At 40.0% G+C, this 14,075-nt stretch overlaps 1 protein-coding gene across 1 annotated transcript in view; it reads left to right on the top strand.

Annotated features, from left to right (window-relative positions):
• The first annotated feature begins 5,083 nt into the window (after nucleotides 1–5,083).
• mark4b (MAP/microtubule affinity-regulating kinase 4b) overlaps nucleotides 5,084–14,075 on the top strand; it is a 95,515-nt gene continuing 86,523 nt past the window's right edge. Inside the window, exon 1 of the mRNA XM_063016225.1 lies at nucleotides 5,084–5,936. Within this exon, the coding sequence (XP_062872295.1) occupies nucleotides 5,892–5,936 (45 nt within the window). The 5' untranslated portion in view covers nucleotides 5,084–5,891. The remainder of the gene's footprint in view (nucleotides 5,937–14,075) is intronic.

Below are 14,075 nucleotides of genomic sequence, written 5' to 3'. Positions count from 1 at the left end.
ATCAGATAACAGATTTATGTTCCCTACACAGTGCGCTAATTTGTATATCAGATAACGGATTTATGTTCCCTACACAGTGCACTAGATTGTATATCAGATAACGGATTTATGTTCCCTACACAGTGCACTAGATTGTATATCAGATAACGGATTTATGTTCCCTACACAGTGCACTAGATTGTATATCAGATAACGGATTTATGTTCCCTACACAGTGCACTAGATTGTATATCAGATAACGGATTTATGTTCCCTACACAGTGCACTAGATTGTATATCAGATAACGGATTTAATACGCGATCGGGGGAAAAAAGTCTGTGTCGCCTGCACGCGTGTGTGTCGCTCTTGGCCGCTCGTTCTAGATTCCGGGAGATTTTATCTGACTTGGGGGCATCAGGGAGCCGCTATGTATATGCGGGAGACTCACGGAACTTCCAGGAGACTTGGGATGTCTGCACACACATACACTCACATACTTAATTGCACACATACTTACACTGTGACACATTATTACTCACATGTATATACTGTATATACACACTCATACGATCACACACACTCACTACAATGCACATACACTCACTCACACACACACATGCACATACGCTCACTCACACCGATACACACACAACCAACACAGTCTTGATCCCTGGACTCATACAACTACTTAGTGACTGTATTGCTCACATCTTTGCACAGTATTGCAACTTGCACAATATTGCATTTTTGCCCCTTACTCTTTTTATATCTCTGCTGCTATAAAACCCTATGCTGCTATGCAGCTCCACTTACCATATAGAAGCACTTTGTAGTTCTACAATTACTGACTGTAGTCCATCTGTTTCTCTGCATGCTTTGGTACCCCCCTTTCATGCTGTTCTTCAATGGTCAGGACCCCCACAGGACCACTACAGAGCAGGTATTATTTGGGTGGTGGATCATTCTCAGCACTGCCGTGACACTGACATGGTGGTGGTGTGTTAGTGTGTTGTGCTGGTATGAGTGGATACGACACATCAATGCTGCTGAAGTTTTTAAACACCTCACTGTCACTGCTGGACTAAGAATAGTTCACCAACCAAAAATATATCTAGCCAACAGCACCCCGTGGGCAGCATCTTGTGACCACTGATGACTGTCTAGAAGATGACCAACTCAAACAGCCATAGATGAGCGATCGTCTCTGACTTTACATCTACAATGTGGACCAACTAGCTAGGAGTGTCTAATAGAGTGGACAGTGAGTGGACACGGTATTTAAAAACTCCAGCAGCGCTGCTTTGTCTGATCCACTCATACCAGCACAACACACACTAACACACCACCACCATGTCAGTGTCACTGCAGTGCTGAGAATGACCCACCACCTAAATAATACCTGCTCTGTAGTGGTCCTGTGGGGGTCCTGACCATTGAAGAACAGCATGAAAGGGGGCTAACAAAGCATGCAGAGAAACAGATGGACTACAGTCAGTAATTGTAGAACTACAAAGTGCTTCTATATGGTAAGTGGAGCTGATAAAATGGACAGTCAGTGTAGAAACAAGGAGGCTGTTTTAATGTTATGGCTGATCGGTCTATGTCATATTACATTTCTGTATGGTTTGTAGTTAGTGTTTGCATAGTGTTAGCATTAGCATAAGGTTAGTGTAGGGTCTGCTTAGTTCTTTGTCATTGTGTCTTCCTGCTTCTTGTTTCCTGTGTGTTCCCATAGTGGTTACAGTCATTGTCTTGAGTTGTCCCTTGATGTAGAATCTAAGAATCGTCTGAGATTACGTTGTTGTTCCAAGAATTGCTGAATCTAATTTGTAATATCATCTTGTTCCATTCTGCCATTTGGTTACAGAAAGGAGTATGAATACACTTGTAATGTAATGTACACTTAATTGCTTTACAGTTTAAAGTTATGTATCATTTATGACTGGTGAAACATACCGTTTGTGAAGGAGTTGTAATAATGTTGTTACTCAAATGAAAATTAAATGGCCAAAACAATACACAAACCTTCTCTGACTTCTTTGGTTTTTATTAACCCTGCCAGAATAGCATTTGGTGGAAAAACAAATATGGGCAGTCACTGTCTGTGAGGAATTTAACATGTTCTTTCAGCAATCACATAGACTGTACGCTGGTTTTGATTGTTAATGTCTATAGGAGAACATGATTTCTGAGATTACATATGCTTTTAACTCATGGCAGGACAGGGATATACAGTAATAATTTTTTGCAACTGTTTTTATTAGACTAAATGACAGTCCATACCTCTGTGTTTGAATAAAATTACACATTCGAGTTCTTTCATTAGTCTGTTGCCTGTTTTCTGAAAATGTGTCATTAAAATATAACATGTGTCACGAATCAAGCCTCTATGGCCCTAGAGTTTATGTGCCACGACCCTCTCCTAAGGAGGCTTTTGTTTGTCTACGCCTCCTCATTTTGATTGGTCTCCTGCTAATTGATCCACAGCTGCACCTTGTTTAGGGTTAATACTCAGGGAATTTAAGAAGGCAGCTACGGACCATCTAGCAGAGGCTATTTTGACTTTAACTTGTCACGATTTTGGTTTGGTATGCTCCTGTCTAGGCCATGCTCCTGTTTGTGCTCAAAAGTCTTGTTTAGTGGTTGTCTTGTTCATGTTTTGTGTTAGTCTGTTAGCTTAGCTTAGGGTTTGTGTTTAGCTTTAGCATCGTTCATGTGGTTAGATTAGTGTTAGCATTTAGCATTAGCTTAGGTCATGTGTTAGTGTGTCTTGTCTTGTGTACCCTTGTATTGTGTTTTGATGTTGTTATTATTAAATGTTGTCTGCGTGTGTGTCCGCCTCCTTTTGTCACGTCTAGCCCATTTGTTACAACATAGAACACAGATTTTTTGGAGGGTGGTGGGTAAAAAATTCTGGAATTGCATTTAAACTTGTGACATTTTTGGGCGGCCAGGTGGTGCAGCAGAATATTCCGCTAGCACACCAGCGCCAAGATTCTGAACTTCTCGGTTCGAAACTCGGCGTTGCCACTGGCCGGCTGGGCGCCATCTAGCGACCATAATTGGCAGTGCCTGCAGCAGACACGGTTCTGCTAGGGCCGGATGACACACACACACACACACACACACTGTCACACTGTTAGCCTTGGTGTGCTCATGTGTGCCACGCCCCTCTTCTCTGTGAGTACACTCACTCCTGCCATGCCTCACTCCTGATTGGTCCCCCTGAGCAATCAGCCCCAGCTGTTCCTAATCAGGGACCAGTTTAAAAAGGAGAGCTGAGGAACAGGCTGGCAGGGGTTATTTTGGTTTATGGTGGTTATTTTCCGGTGTTCCTAGCCTGCGTTTAGCCAGTGTTACTAGCCTGCGTTTAGCCAGTGTTCCTAGCCTGTGTTTAGCCAATGTCCCTAGCTTATGTTTAGTTTGTGTTCCTAGCCTGTGTTTAGCCAGTGTTCCTAGCCTGTGTTTAGCCAATGTCCCTAGCTTATGTTTAGTTTGTGTTCCTAGCCTGTGTTTAGCCAGTGTTCCTAGCCTGCGTTTAGCCAGTGTTCCTAGCTTATGTTTAGTTTGTGTTCCTAGCCTGTGTTTAGCCAGTGTTCCTAGCCTGTGTTTAGCCAGTGTTCCTAGCCTGTGTTTAGCCAATGTTCCTAGCTTATGTTTAGCCTATGTTCCTAACCTATGTTTAGTCTGTATCCCTAGTTTATATTCCCAGTCCGTGTACCTAGTTCATGTTCCATACTCTTGTCATTCCCTTGTTTAGTTCATTAATAAATATCTTGCCCTACATCTCTGCGTGTGTGTCCGCCCCCTTTGTCTTGTCTTTGTTTAGTCCTTAGCCCCACCGTGACACACACAAACACAACTGAATGTGTTTGGACTGTGGGTGGAAACCAAAGCACCAGGAGGAAACCTGTGCAGCCATGGCAAGAACACGCAAAAGGACCCAGACTGCTCTATCTGGGAATCAAAAAGTGGACCTACTTGCTGTGAGGTGACAGTGACCAAGCCACCATACCACAGAAGCATACGTTTTACTTCATTTAATACATTTATGCACCTGATAGCAATGGGTTTGGGAAAAAAGCTGCACTGAGTAATTGTTTTTAAACTTAAACTGTTATTGGTGTTCTAGCACATGCTACCGTAGTGCTGTGCACCCTACCAGCAAAACCCAGTCCGCTGCTTTGTATTACACTGATCAGCCATAACATTAAAACCACCTCTTTGTTTCTACACTGACTGTCCATTTTATCAGCTCCACTTATCATACAGAAGCACTTTGTAGTTCTACAATTACTGACTGTAGATCATCTGTTTCTCTGCATGCTTTGTTAGCCCTCTTTCATGCTGTTCTTCAATGGTCAGGACCCCCACAGGACCACCACAGAGCAGGTATTATTTAGGTGGTGGATCATTCTCAGCACTGCAGGGACACTGACATGGTGGTGGTGTGTTAGTGTGTGTTGTGCTGGTATGAGTGATATGACACAGCAGCACTCTATTAGACACTCCTACCTAGTTGGTCCACCTTGTAGATGTAATGTCAGAGACGATCGCACATCTATTGCTGCTGTTTGAGTTGGTCATCTTCTAGACCTTCATCGGTGGTCATAGGACGCTGCCCACGGGGTGCTGTTGGCCGGATATTTTTGGTTGGTGGACTTTTCTCAGTCCAGCAGTGAACTCCATCAGCATTACTTTATCTTATCCACTCATACCAGCACAACACACACTAACACACCACCACCATGTCAGTGTCACTGCAGTGCTGAGAATGATCCACCACCCATATAATACCTGCTCTGTAGTGGTCCTGTGGGGGTCCTGACCATTGAAGAACAAGGTGAAAGACTGCTAACAAAGCATGCAGAGAAACAGATGGACTACAGTCAGTAATTGTAGAACAGCGAGTGTAGAAACAAGGTGGTTTTAATGTTATGGCTGATCGGTGTATATGAATGAAAGGGCGTGTTGTCTCTTTAAGAAACCGCGTGCACGCGTGCGCGTGCGCGTGCACAGCTGCCCAGCCCAGTCTCTCTCTGTACTGACGCGCTTCCTCGATGCTGGTGTGTTTCAGCGCGTGTGCGTGCGCGCGCGTGTCGGTTACTCGCTTCTAGGAGGGAGATTTTATGAGCAGCTGCCCGGGGGATGTTCGGAGCGACATTTTGTTATATTTTTATATATTTTTTAACGCCTAGTCGTTGTTGAAATACTTTTCGACTAGGGTGAACCACACATGAACAAAAAGGTGTTCGTTCTGGACTGTAAGCTGCTGTTTTTAGGGTCTTTATTGATTTTTTTCGTGGACATGTACAGAGAGGGAATCTCTGACAGAGCCTGTTTGTGAGGGAGCGGTTTGCTTTAAACGATAGACACTTCTTCAAACGAAAAAGCAAAAAAAAACAAAAAACAACCGACTGCTTTAAATTCAACATACGGAATATAATATCATAATTACACGGTTTTTTTTGTGGTATTTTTTTGATAGTCGGTTCGAGTACTGAGGAACGAAAAGCTATTGTAGGAACACAGGCTAGGTAATGGGAAGCAGTGCTGCTACAGGCTATGAATGGAAACTGCACAGGACATTGTATCATTTATTAACAAAAATGAGCCTCTGTTCCAGTCAGACTGATGCCGATATATAGGATTTACTTCACATATTCATGTTTTATTCACATATGTGCGTTTATAAAAGAGAAAATGTGGATTATTTGAAGAAAATCCGGACATTAGCACATAGCTGAGCTCATTCCAGTCTCAGCATTGAGCCGCGCATTGGTTTGCTTCAATAACAGGACCGGAGGAGATGCTAAGAGCCAAATGACAGCCGATTTTTATTGCCCGGCACTATTTTATCAACTAAGGGAAAATATAAAGTCTATCTGTTCTAGTTCTGATCTCAGGGACCATGTCTTCTAGAGTAACAATCAACTCCGACAGGAATGCAGACCATGTAAGTAAAGAATTCACCTCTGCACTGCATAACACACATACTTTCCATTAAACAGCACTGTAAAACCAACAAAGTACTATGAATACTATCATTACTATCATAAATGTAGTTTTAGAAATGCCTATATTAAGTAATTTTAGTAATTTTGACAGCTGTTTCCAATTACAGTCCCAACACAGTGATGTAAGCATCTTGTGATGTCCAAAACAGTATACATACTAACATACTAACATACTAAGCATATTTTTAGCACCTTAGTGTGTATAAGTTGACACTGCATATCCCAATGTTTCCCCCCTGTGTATATATACTGTATATATATATATATACACACACACACACACACACACATATATATATATACACACACACACACACACACACACACACACACACACACACACACACATATATATATATATATATATATATATATAAAACAAGATGTATAGATGTTTCCCCCCCTGTGGATATATATTATATACAGTACCAGTCAAAAGTTTGGACACGCTTTCTCATTCCTGTGTTTTTTCTTGATTTTTTTTTAATTTTCAACATTGTACATTAATACTGAAGACATCCAAACTATAAAGGAACACATATGGAATTATGTAGTAAACAAAAAAGTGTTAAACAAACCAGAATATGTTTTATATTTTGTATTCTTTAAAGTAGCCATCTTTTGCTTTGATGACAGCTTTGCACACTTTTTGGCATCAGCTTCATGAGGTATCCACCTGGAATGGTTTTCAATTAATGTTTGTGCCTTGTCTAGAGTTAATTTCTGGAATTTCTTGCTTTTTTAAATGTGTTTGAGACCATCAGTTGTGCTGTGCAGAGGTAGAGTTGGTCAAATATAAAACATATTCTGGTTCGTTTAACATTTTTTTGTTCACTACATAATTCCATGTGTGTTCCTTCATAGTTTGGATGTCTTCAGTATTAATCTAGAAAATAAAAATGATCAAGAAAAACCACTGAAGAGAAGGTGTGTCCTAACTTTTGACTGGTACTGTATATATATTGTGGCCTACAGAGTTACCCTGTAGTAGTTGTAGTTCTACTTTTAAACCCATATACGTTTGGACGTTTTGTAAAATGCAATTTTTTTTAAACAAGAATCTGGTATTTGTTCATCTTAACTGACAAAGAATATCATTTAGAATTTGATGCCTGCAACACTTTCAAAAGTTGTGACTGGGCGTGTTTACCATTTAAGTGTCAATGGTTTTCTGAAGTACTATTGGCTGGCGGGGCATCTACACAAACATGACTGGCTGACATGTCAAGGGCTGACCAAAGGCCTGCATTGGATTGGATTTCTGCTGACCCGCAGCGACCCTGTCCAGGGTAAAGTAGTTGATTGAAATCTATCTATATCCTCAGCTGCTCCCGTTCGGGGTCGCCGGCGGAGCGTGATCCGCATTATTGATTCGGTACAGTTTTCGGAGGTTTCTTCCGGAAGCTCCGGTTTCCTCCAACAGTCCAACGACGTGCAGTCAAGTTAATTGGAGACACTGAATTGCCCTATAGGTGAATGGGTGTGTGTGTGTATGTGTGTCTGCCCTGCGATGGACTGGCGCTCCGTCCAGGGTGTTACTGTATGCCTTGCGCCCATTGAAAAGCAGGGATAGGCGGTTAAGAAAATGAGTGAGAGAGTAATGCTCTCAAAAGGAGCTACATCTCTATTATTATATTAGCTATTATATAAGTTAATGCTCTTACAATACCAGTTACATCTCTATTATTTAATTAGCTATTAGTAGACAGCTAGCACCTAATCATTTCTCAGGATCCTGGAACTGTGTGACCTCTACACTACCTGCTATGATACTGTGCCACTCTATTACCATGTAGTAAACATTACTTATTGACGTTATTGCTGTTCATTACATTTTTCTTGGTACCGTTCTACTTTTTCTTACAGATTCAGTTGTTTACCACTGGAGATTTGAACAGTTAGGAATTTCTACTTTAGAAACACACATACATGCATCTTAATGTCTTTTAAACATAAAACCTGCTCTTATTCTTGATTACATTCACTTACTGGCGTATCAGATTCAGGGCTCCCAATGGTCTCATCAACATGTGTAATTAAAATGAGACTGGAGAAGAGTTATTCTTATTACACCAGTAGTTGTGCCACGGAAATAGGTCAGATATAGAAATCATCTGTTCATGTATATCAGGTGTTAAATCTTTGAACTGTGGTAATGTATTATTTTTACTCAGTGAAGCCATTATACATTTAGATGTTTAGTATAACAGGAAAGAAGCCTTTACATTGCTCTAAGTATAGAGATGCAAGTAATGCAATTACAGGGATAAATAAAATAACATTTAAATAAGCAAAATCAATCATTCTGTCTAATTGGTTGGTATGCTTGAATCATTGACAATCGGGGTGTTAAATGTTAAAGCAGGGTCAATGCAAATAGATTTATTAAACGTGGGGACGAAAGTCATGTAGCCATAATAATCTAAAATAGACGTGGACTGATCAGTACCTTGTCCGGCCTCGGGACCAGCGCTAAGTGTGCACTGATATGTGTCCGGCCCAATAGCTAGGTTCTCATAACTCCATGCACCTTCTGTATTTGTCAGCCCAGCCCTGGATTCAAACCCTGAAACTGCAAATTTTACTTTAGAACAACAGGAAAGCTAATCGACATAACAATGCTTCAATACCCGCTACACTATTTTATTTCATTTCTGTCCGTTTTGGAGTCTGTATTTCTACTATTCATTGTTTTGATTAAGTTGATGTGTAACTACTACTACTTCTAAGTATATACACTGATCAGCCATAACATTAAAACCACCGCCTTGTTTCTACACTCATTGTCCATTTTATCAGCTCCACTTACCATATAGGAGCACTTTGTAGCTCTACAATTACTGACTGTAGTCCATCTGTTTCTCTACATACTTTTTTAGCCTGCTTTCATGCTGTTCTTCAATGGTCAGGATTCTCCCAGGACCACCACAGAGTAGGTATTATTTAGGTGGTGGATCATTTTCAGCACTGTAATGACACTGACATGGTGGTGGTGTGTTAGTGTGTGTTGTGCTGGTATGAGTGGATCAGACACAGCAGCGCTGCTGGAGTTTTTAAACTATTAGACACTCCTACCTAGTTGGTCCACCTTGTAGATGTAATGTCAGAGGCGATCGCTCATCTATTGCTGCTGTTTGAGTTGGTCATCTTCTAGACCAGGGCTGCCCAATTTGGGGCCCGCGGGCCAAACTTGGCCCGCCGTCTCTTTTTTCTGGCCCGCCTCACTATATCAAAGTAGCGCTTACTTTTGTCAGTAGCTGGGAATTTCTTTTAACAGTGTTGAACTGCCTATAACGCTAGCTGCAATTCATTGGCTGACCACAATTTTACATGAGACAGTGGATAGGAGAGGGGGGCGCTGTGGAGCTCCTGTCAGCAGACATGATGACACGAGTGAGGCTGTTAATCATGGAGCGTATGAGGCAGTGGCATTGGATAAACGAACATTTAAAAACAGTTTGAATATTTTTTCACCGAAATAGATTAAACCGCAGTTTGCCTCATCTGCGGATAGAGAGTGGCTGCACTAAAGGAGTACAACATCCGTCAGCATTACGAAACAAAACATGCACACCTGTTCTCAAAGTACAGTGGCGAGGAAAGGTGAATATATTGAATATTTGAATATTGATGGTATATACGTATATATACAGTATATATTTTGCTTTGCATGTTTTTCTTTACAAATTTACATTTGTTCAAATATTTCTGCTCCTAAAAAGAAACATCTATCATCCGTTGAAATAAATAAAAGCACTGTTAATTAGAATAAACAGTAGTGTTTTATTTAACAACAAAAACGTGATATTTTTAAATTTAATGCAATATTAAAATTAGGGTGGGCGATTTTCACGATTAATTCGAATGAACGTTTTCACACGATGTTAGAAATGTGACAATCGCGATTGTTTACATACTTTATATTTTAATTAAAATACCAACATGTCAGTTTAATATCAAAAGAGTAAAAACAGTAAACGGAAGACAACAAGGGTCATACACGGTAATAGTTAGATTCAGAAATAAGGAGCGCAAACACGATCGGCAAAACTTCACAACGAGACTCACAAACAGAAGAGTTTAATTAAGATTCATGGAATCGAACACAGCTGAACTGAATCAAAACTCCGGAGTGGGAGGACCGATCAGAATTGACTGACCGGGGACTTGTGGTAGTCACGTGACAGTCTGTGAGAGCATGGGAGTTGTAGTCAATATTGTTAGAAGCGGAATGTGCCCCTCCATCCACCCCCCAATCACAAGGGGACAAAATGAAAGCTGAGTGATTACTTGTGGTCCCCCAGTGTAGATACTGATACACTAACTTCATTGGTGAAAACAGTAAACAGGCTTGTGTTTCTTTTAAGAAATCTGTAAAGAACTTTTTGTAGCTTTGCACTTTTCTTAATGTAAGGAGGTTCTGCTGCAAATTACTTAAAGTGAGTTGTTTGTGAGCTGTTCCTAAAAAGCATATAGCTAATTAAGATTTCTGTTTATTGTTAATTGTTATATTGTTATTGTTATAAAGTTTGAGTCCCTTGAAAAGATAATTATAGGTGGTGCTGTTACTATTTTTTCACTTCTGCAGTCTTTTAAATTAAAATGCAAAAAAAGTCTTTTTTTTTTCAATTGCATTATACAAAAACAACAACAACAACAAAAAAAAAAAAAACACAATCAGAATCTTTTTTTTTTTTCCAATATCGCCCAGCCCTAGTTAAAATAACTTTTAGTTTTGGCCCGTGGCCCCTCACTGAGATTAAATTTTGGCCCCTTATAAGGAATTATTTGGGCACCCCTGTTCTAGACCTTCATCAGTGGTCACAGGATGCTGCCCACAGGGCGCTGTTGGCTGGGTATTTTTGGTTGGTGGACTATTCTCAGTCCAGCAGTGACAGTGAGGTGTTTAAAAACTCCAGCAGCATTGCTGTGTCTGATCCACTCATACCAGCACAACACACACAAACACACCACCACCATGTCAGTGTCACTGCAGTGCTGAGAATGATCCACCACCCAAATAATACCTGCTCTGTGGTGGTCCTGTGAGAGTCCTGACCATTAAAGAACAGCATGAAAGGGGCCTAACAAAGCACAGTCAGTAATTGTAGAACTACAAAGTGCTTCTATATGGTAAGTGGAGCTGATAAAATGGACAGTTAAGGTAGAAACAATGAGGTGGTTTTAATGTTATAGCTGATCGGTGTATACTACACTTTGTTTACAAAATGTTTTGTTAAATATAATAAAGTTGGTTCATGCATTTCCTAGTGGAAGTGACCAAAGGCTGATACAGAGGAACTAATACACAGGAAACACAAAAGGAAGTACGCCAAAGGAGAGAAACAGCTGATTAAGCAATATCCATGACTGACTGTAGAGCAATAGCTGTGAAAACAGTGAATCCTGTGTAGGCCAGAAGATCAGATTATCATTCTCATGCAAGTGGTTTAAAAATGGTCTGCAGTAGTCACCACCACTGGCTTGTTTGTCCCGTGCTGTCTGGCTTATCTGTTAAAATGAAACAGGTTTTGTTCGGTCACAATGGCAGGCTTTTTTCAGCCTAGCAGCCTGCTTAGAAATATAATGTTAGTCATATCTATTGCCCTTTTTGCTCAGCACATAACTTTGTATGGAAGCTTAGTCGTCCGGTTTGCCGAAAAGAATATCGCGCATTTAAAAGGGAAGTTAGCAAGCAGTTGTGTAACCACTTCTTATTACTTCACATGGCACTGTGGTCAGCTAACACAGCAGCTAGAGGAACACGTTCTACACTTTGGCTTAATATATGTCAGATGATTGCGCACTGCCCGAGCTGTTAGGCTGTACATTTGATTTGTAAATGTGAGTGTGGGAGGTACCAACGGCCATTTAGTGCACCAGAGTAAAAATATGCTTTATTTGTTGCATGTTCGTCTGTATACGATTAAAATTTGAATATTCTCTACATCGACCGAACTTAAATAATAAGTTCTTGAACACAGACTGGGTCACATTCTAATGTAGTGAGATCATATGCATGTGTACAGTAGGGGACCTTTTTGTCTGTAAGGCTTCATCCTGCCCTATTTTTACTCGTAGTCTGAAATCCGACGTTTAGGATCGTTTGAAAAACAGGCATTTTATGTCCACTCAGGCTCCTCAGACAGTCAGACAACCAGTCATTAGTTGCATACCTTAGCTAATCTAACCCAGAGGTCAGCCTTCTGGAAAAGTATAGAAGAAAAGAAAACTTTGAGCTATGCATTTCTCGCAAGCAGCCTTAGAACTTGAAGGTAATGATCTATTGTAAAATAATATCTAGAACAAATAGTAAAACATGAACTGGTTTGAACAGTACCTGTTTTTTTCTGTTGGTTGGTTTCTTTAGTAGCATTTGGTATGGTAGTATTTTATTGTACTCATGAGGTTCGTGGCAATTAAAAATTAGACGTAAATAAATGAAGAACATGAACGATGCGGAGCGTCACACCTGAAGCTTCACTAACTAAACTGCAAAAGCAACAAATACTTTTTATAAAGTTTAACACAACCAGATGTGAAGCAGTCACCAGCTTTGTGATTTTAAAAAGAATATCCAACAATAACAAAGGACTGAAAAACAAATGAGGTAATTGGACTCAAAACAAAATAGTGTAAAGTTTAAAAACCTGCACATTTTTGTCACATTTTGTTTTTGTTTTTTTTGCATTTGTTTGTTTAAATAGTGAAATAATGTTGATGTTTTTACCCTGCGTATTTCTAATTGTCTGATTGTAACATCTAAACATTAACAGCTTATTAGAACTGTACAATTTACTGCTTTTCATAAAGAGTGGGCAGTTGTAGCCTAGTGCTTAAGGTACTGGACTAGTAATCAGAAGGTTGCTGGTTCAAGCCCCACCACTGCCAGGTTGCTGCTGTTGGGCCCTTGAGCAAGGCCCTTAACCCTCAATTGCTCAGACTGTATACTGTAACTGTAATGTAAATCGCTTTGGATAAAGGCGTCTGCTAAATGCTGAAAATGTAAATGTAAATAAAGAGATAAAATTAATATTGAGCAGAATTAAGTTCACCTTATTGGTTCGGCCCTCCACAACAGTCCCAGTTTCTTATGTGGCCCCTTGGAAAATGTAATTGCCCACCTCTGGTCTAAGAGACACACTAATACTATCTGTAAGCTAAAGGGTTGTTTTTCCTAGTGTTATACTTCTATACACTAGTTTTAAAATAATAACACTGTTAGCTGTGTTGTACTTTAAATGACCATATAAGTAGCATGCTATTTGGGATACAGTGGTCTGTAGCTTTCTGTGAGTAGCAGCTCTGTTCTTCATGTGTCTTAGCATAACTAAGTATAACTAAGGTCCTACCAGATATACAGAAAAATGTGCTTCATTTCACGGACCTCGTTTTTCAATAATCACAGATTACACCGATTTTTTGACATCCACAGAATGATCTGAGTCGTGTTTTAGCTGCTTTAGACTTCGACATCTTGGACATTTTGTGTAAGCGTTTGCTAATGTAACCGAGCGTATTTAGAGCTTGCTGAGATTATAAAGAAAGAAATAAACTGTACATAGACAAATTATCGGAAGCATAATACTTTACTGGCTTGTTCGTTTGAACACAAACTACAGAGAGATGATCACGTGTGTAGAGAAGCACACTATGGAATCCATCAAGGGACAAAAAGCACTCAAAACGTAAACACATCAAACATTGTCAGCACACTACACCACAGAAAAGTCTCTTACACAAACACAATTGCCGTATGATTGCAAGAATCACTCACGTTGCATATTACGCCTCATATTTCATACGCTATGTGAATAAAAAATTTTAAATTGCTAAACACGAACCTTACATTTCGAATTTACAGCAAATTGGATATTACACGGGACACGGCTCATTTCACGGGCTGTTACGCGATTTTCACAGCCGTGAATTAGGTAGGGCCTTAAACATAACATACCCTGTAGTACACCTCATATATTTAGGCTTTTTTTTAATTTTTTTTATAGCATTTTTGAGTAACTTATTAGCAGTTCCTCGTCGCTGGGCATGAAGATAATGCACATACATGCCCAGATAAG

This window comes from Trichomycterus rosablanca, chromosome 20, assembly GCF_030014385.1.
Source record: "Trichomycterus rosablanca isolate fTriRos1 chromosome 20, fTriRos1.hap1, whole genome shotgun sequence".
Classification (NCBI taxonomy): Eukaryota; Metazoa; Chordata; class Actinopteri; order Siluriformes; family Trichomycteridae; genus Trichomycterus; species Trichomycterus rosablanca.
Note: the sequence above shows the minus strand (reverse complement) of the source record. Positions and strands in the feature narration are given on the sequence as shown.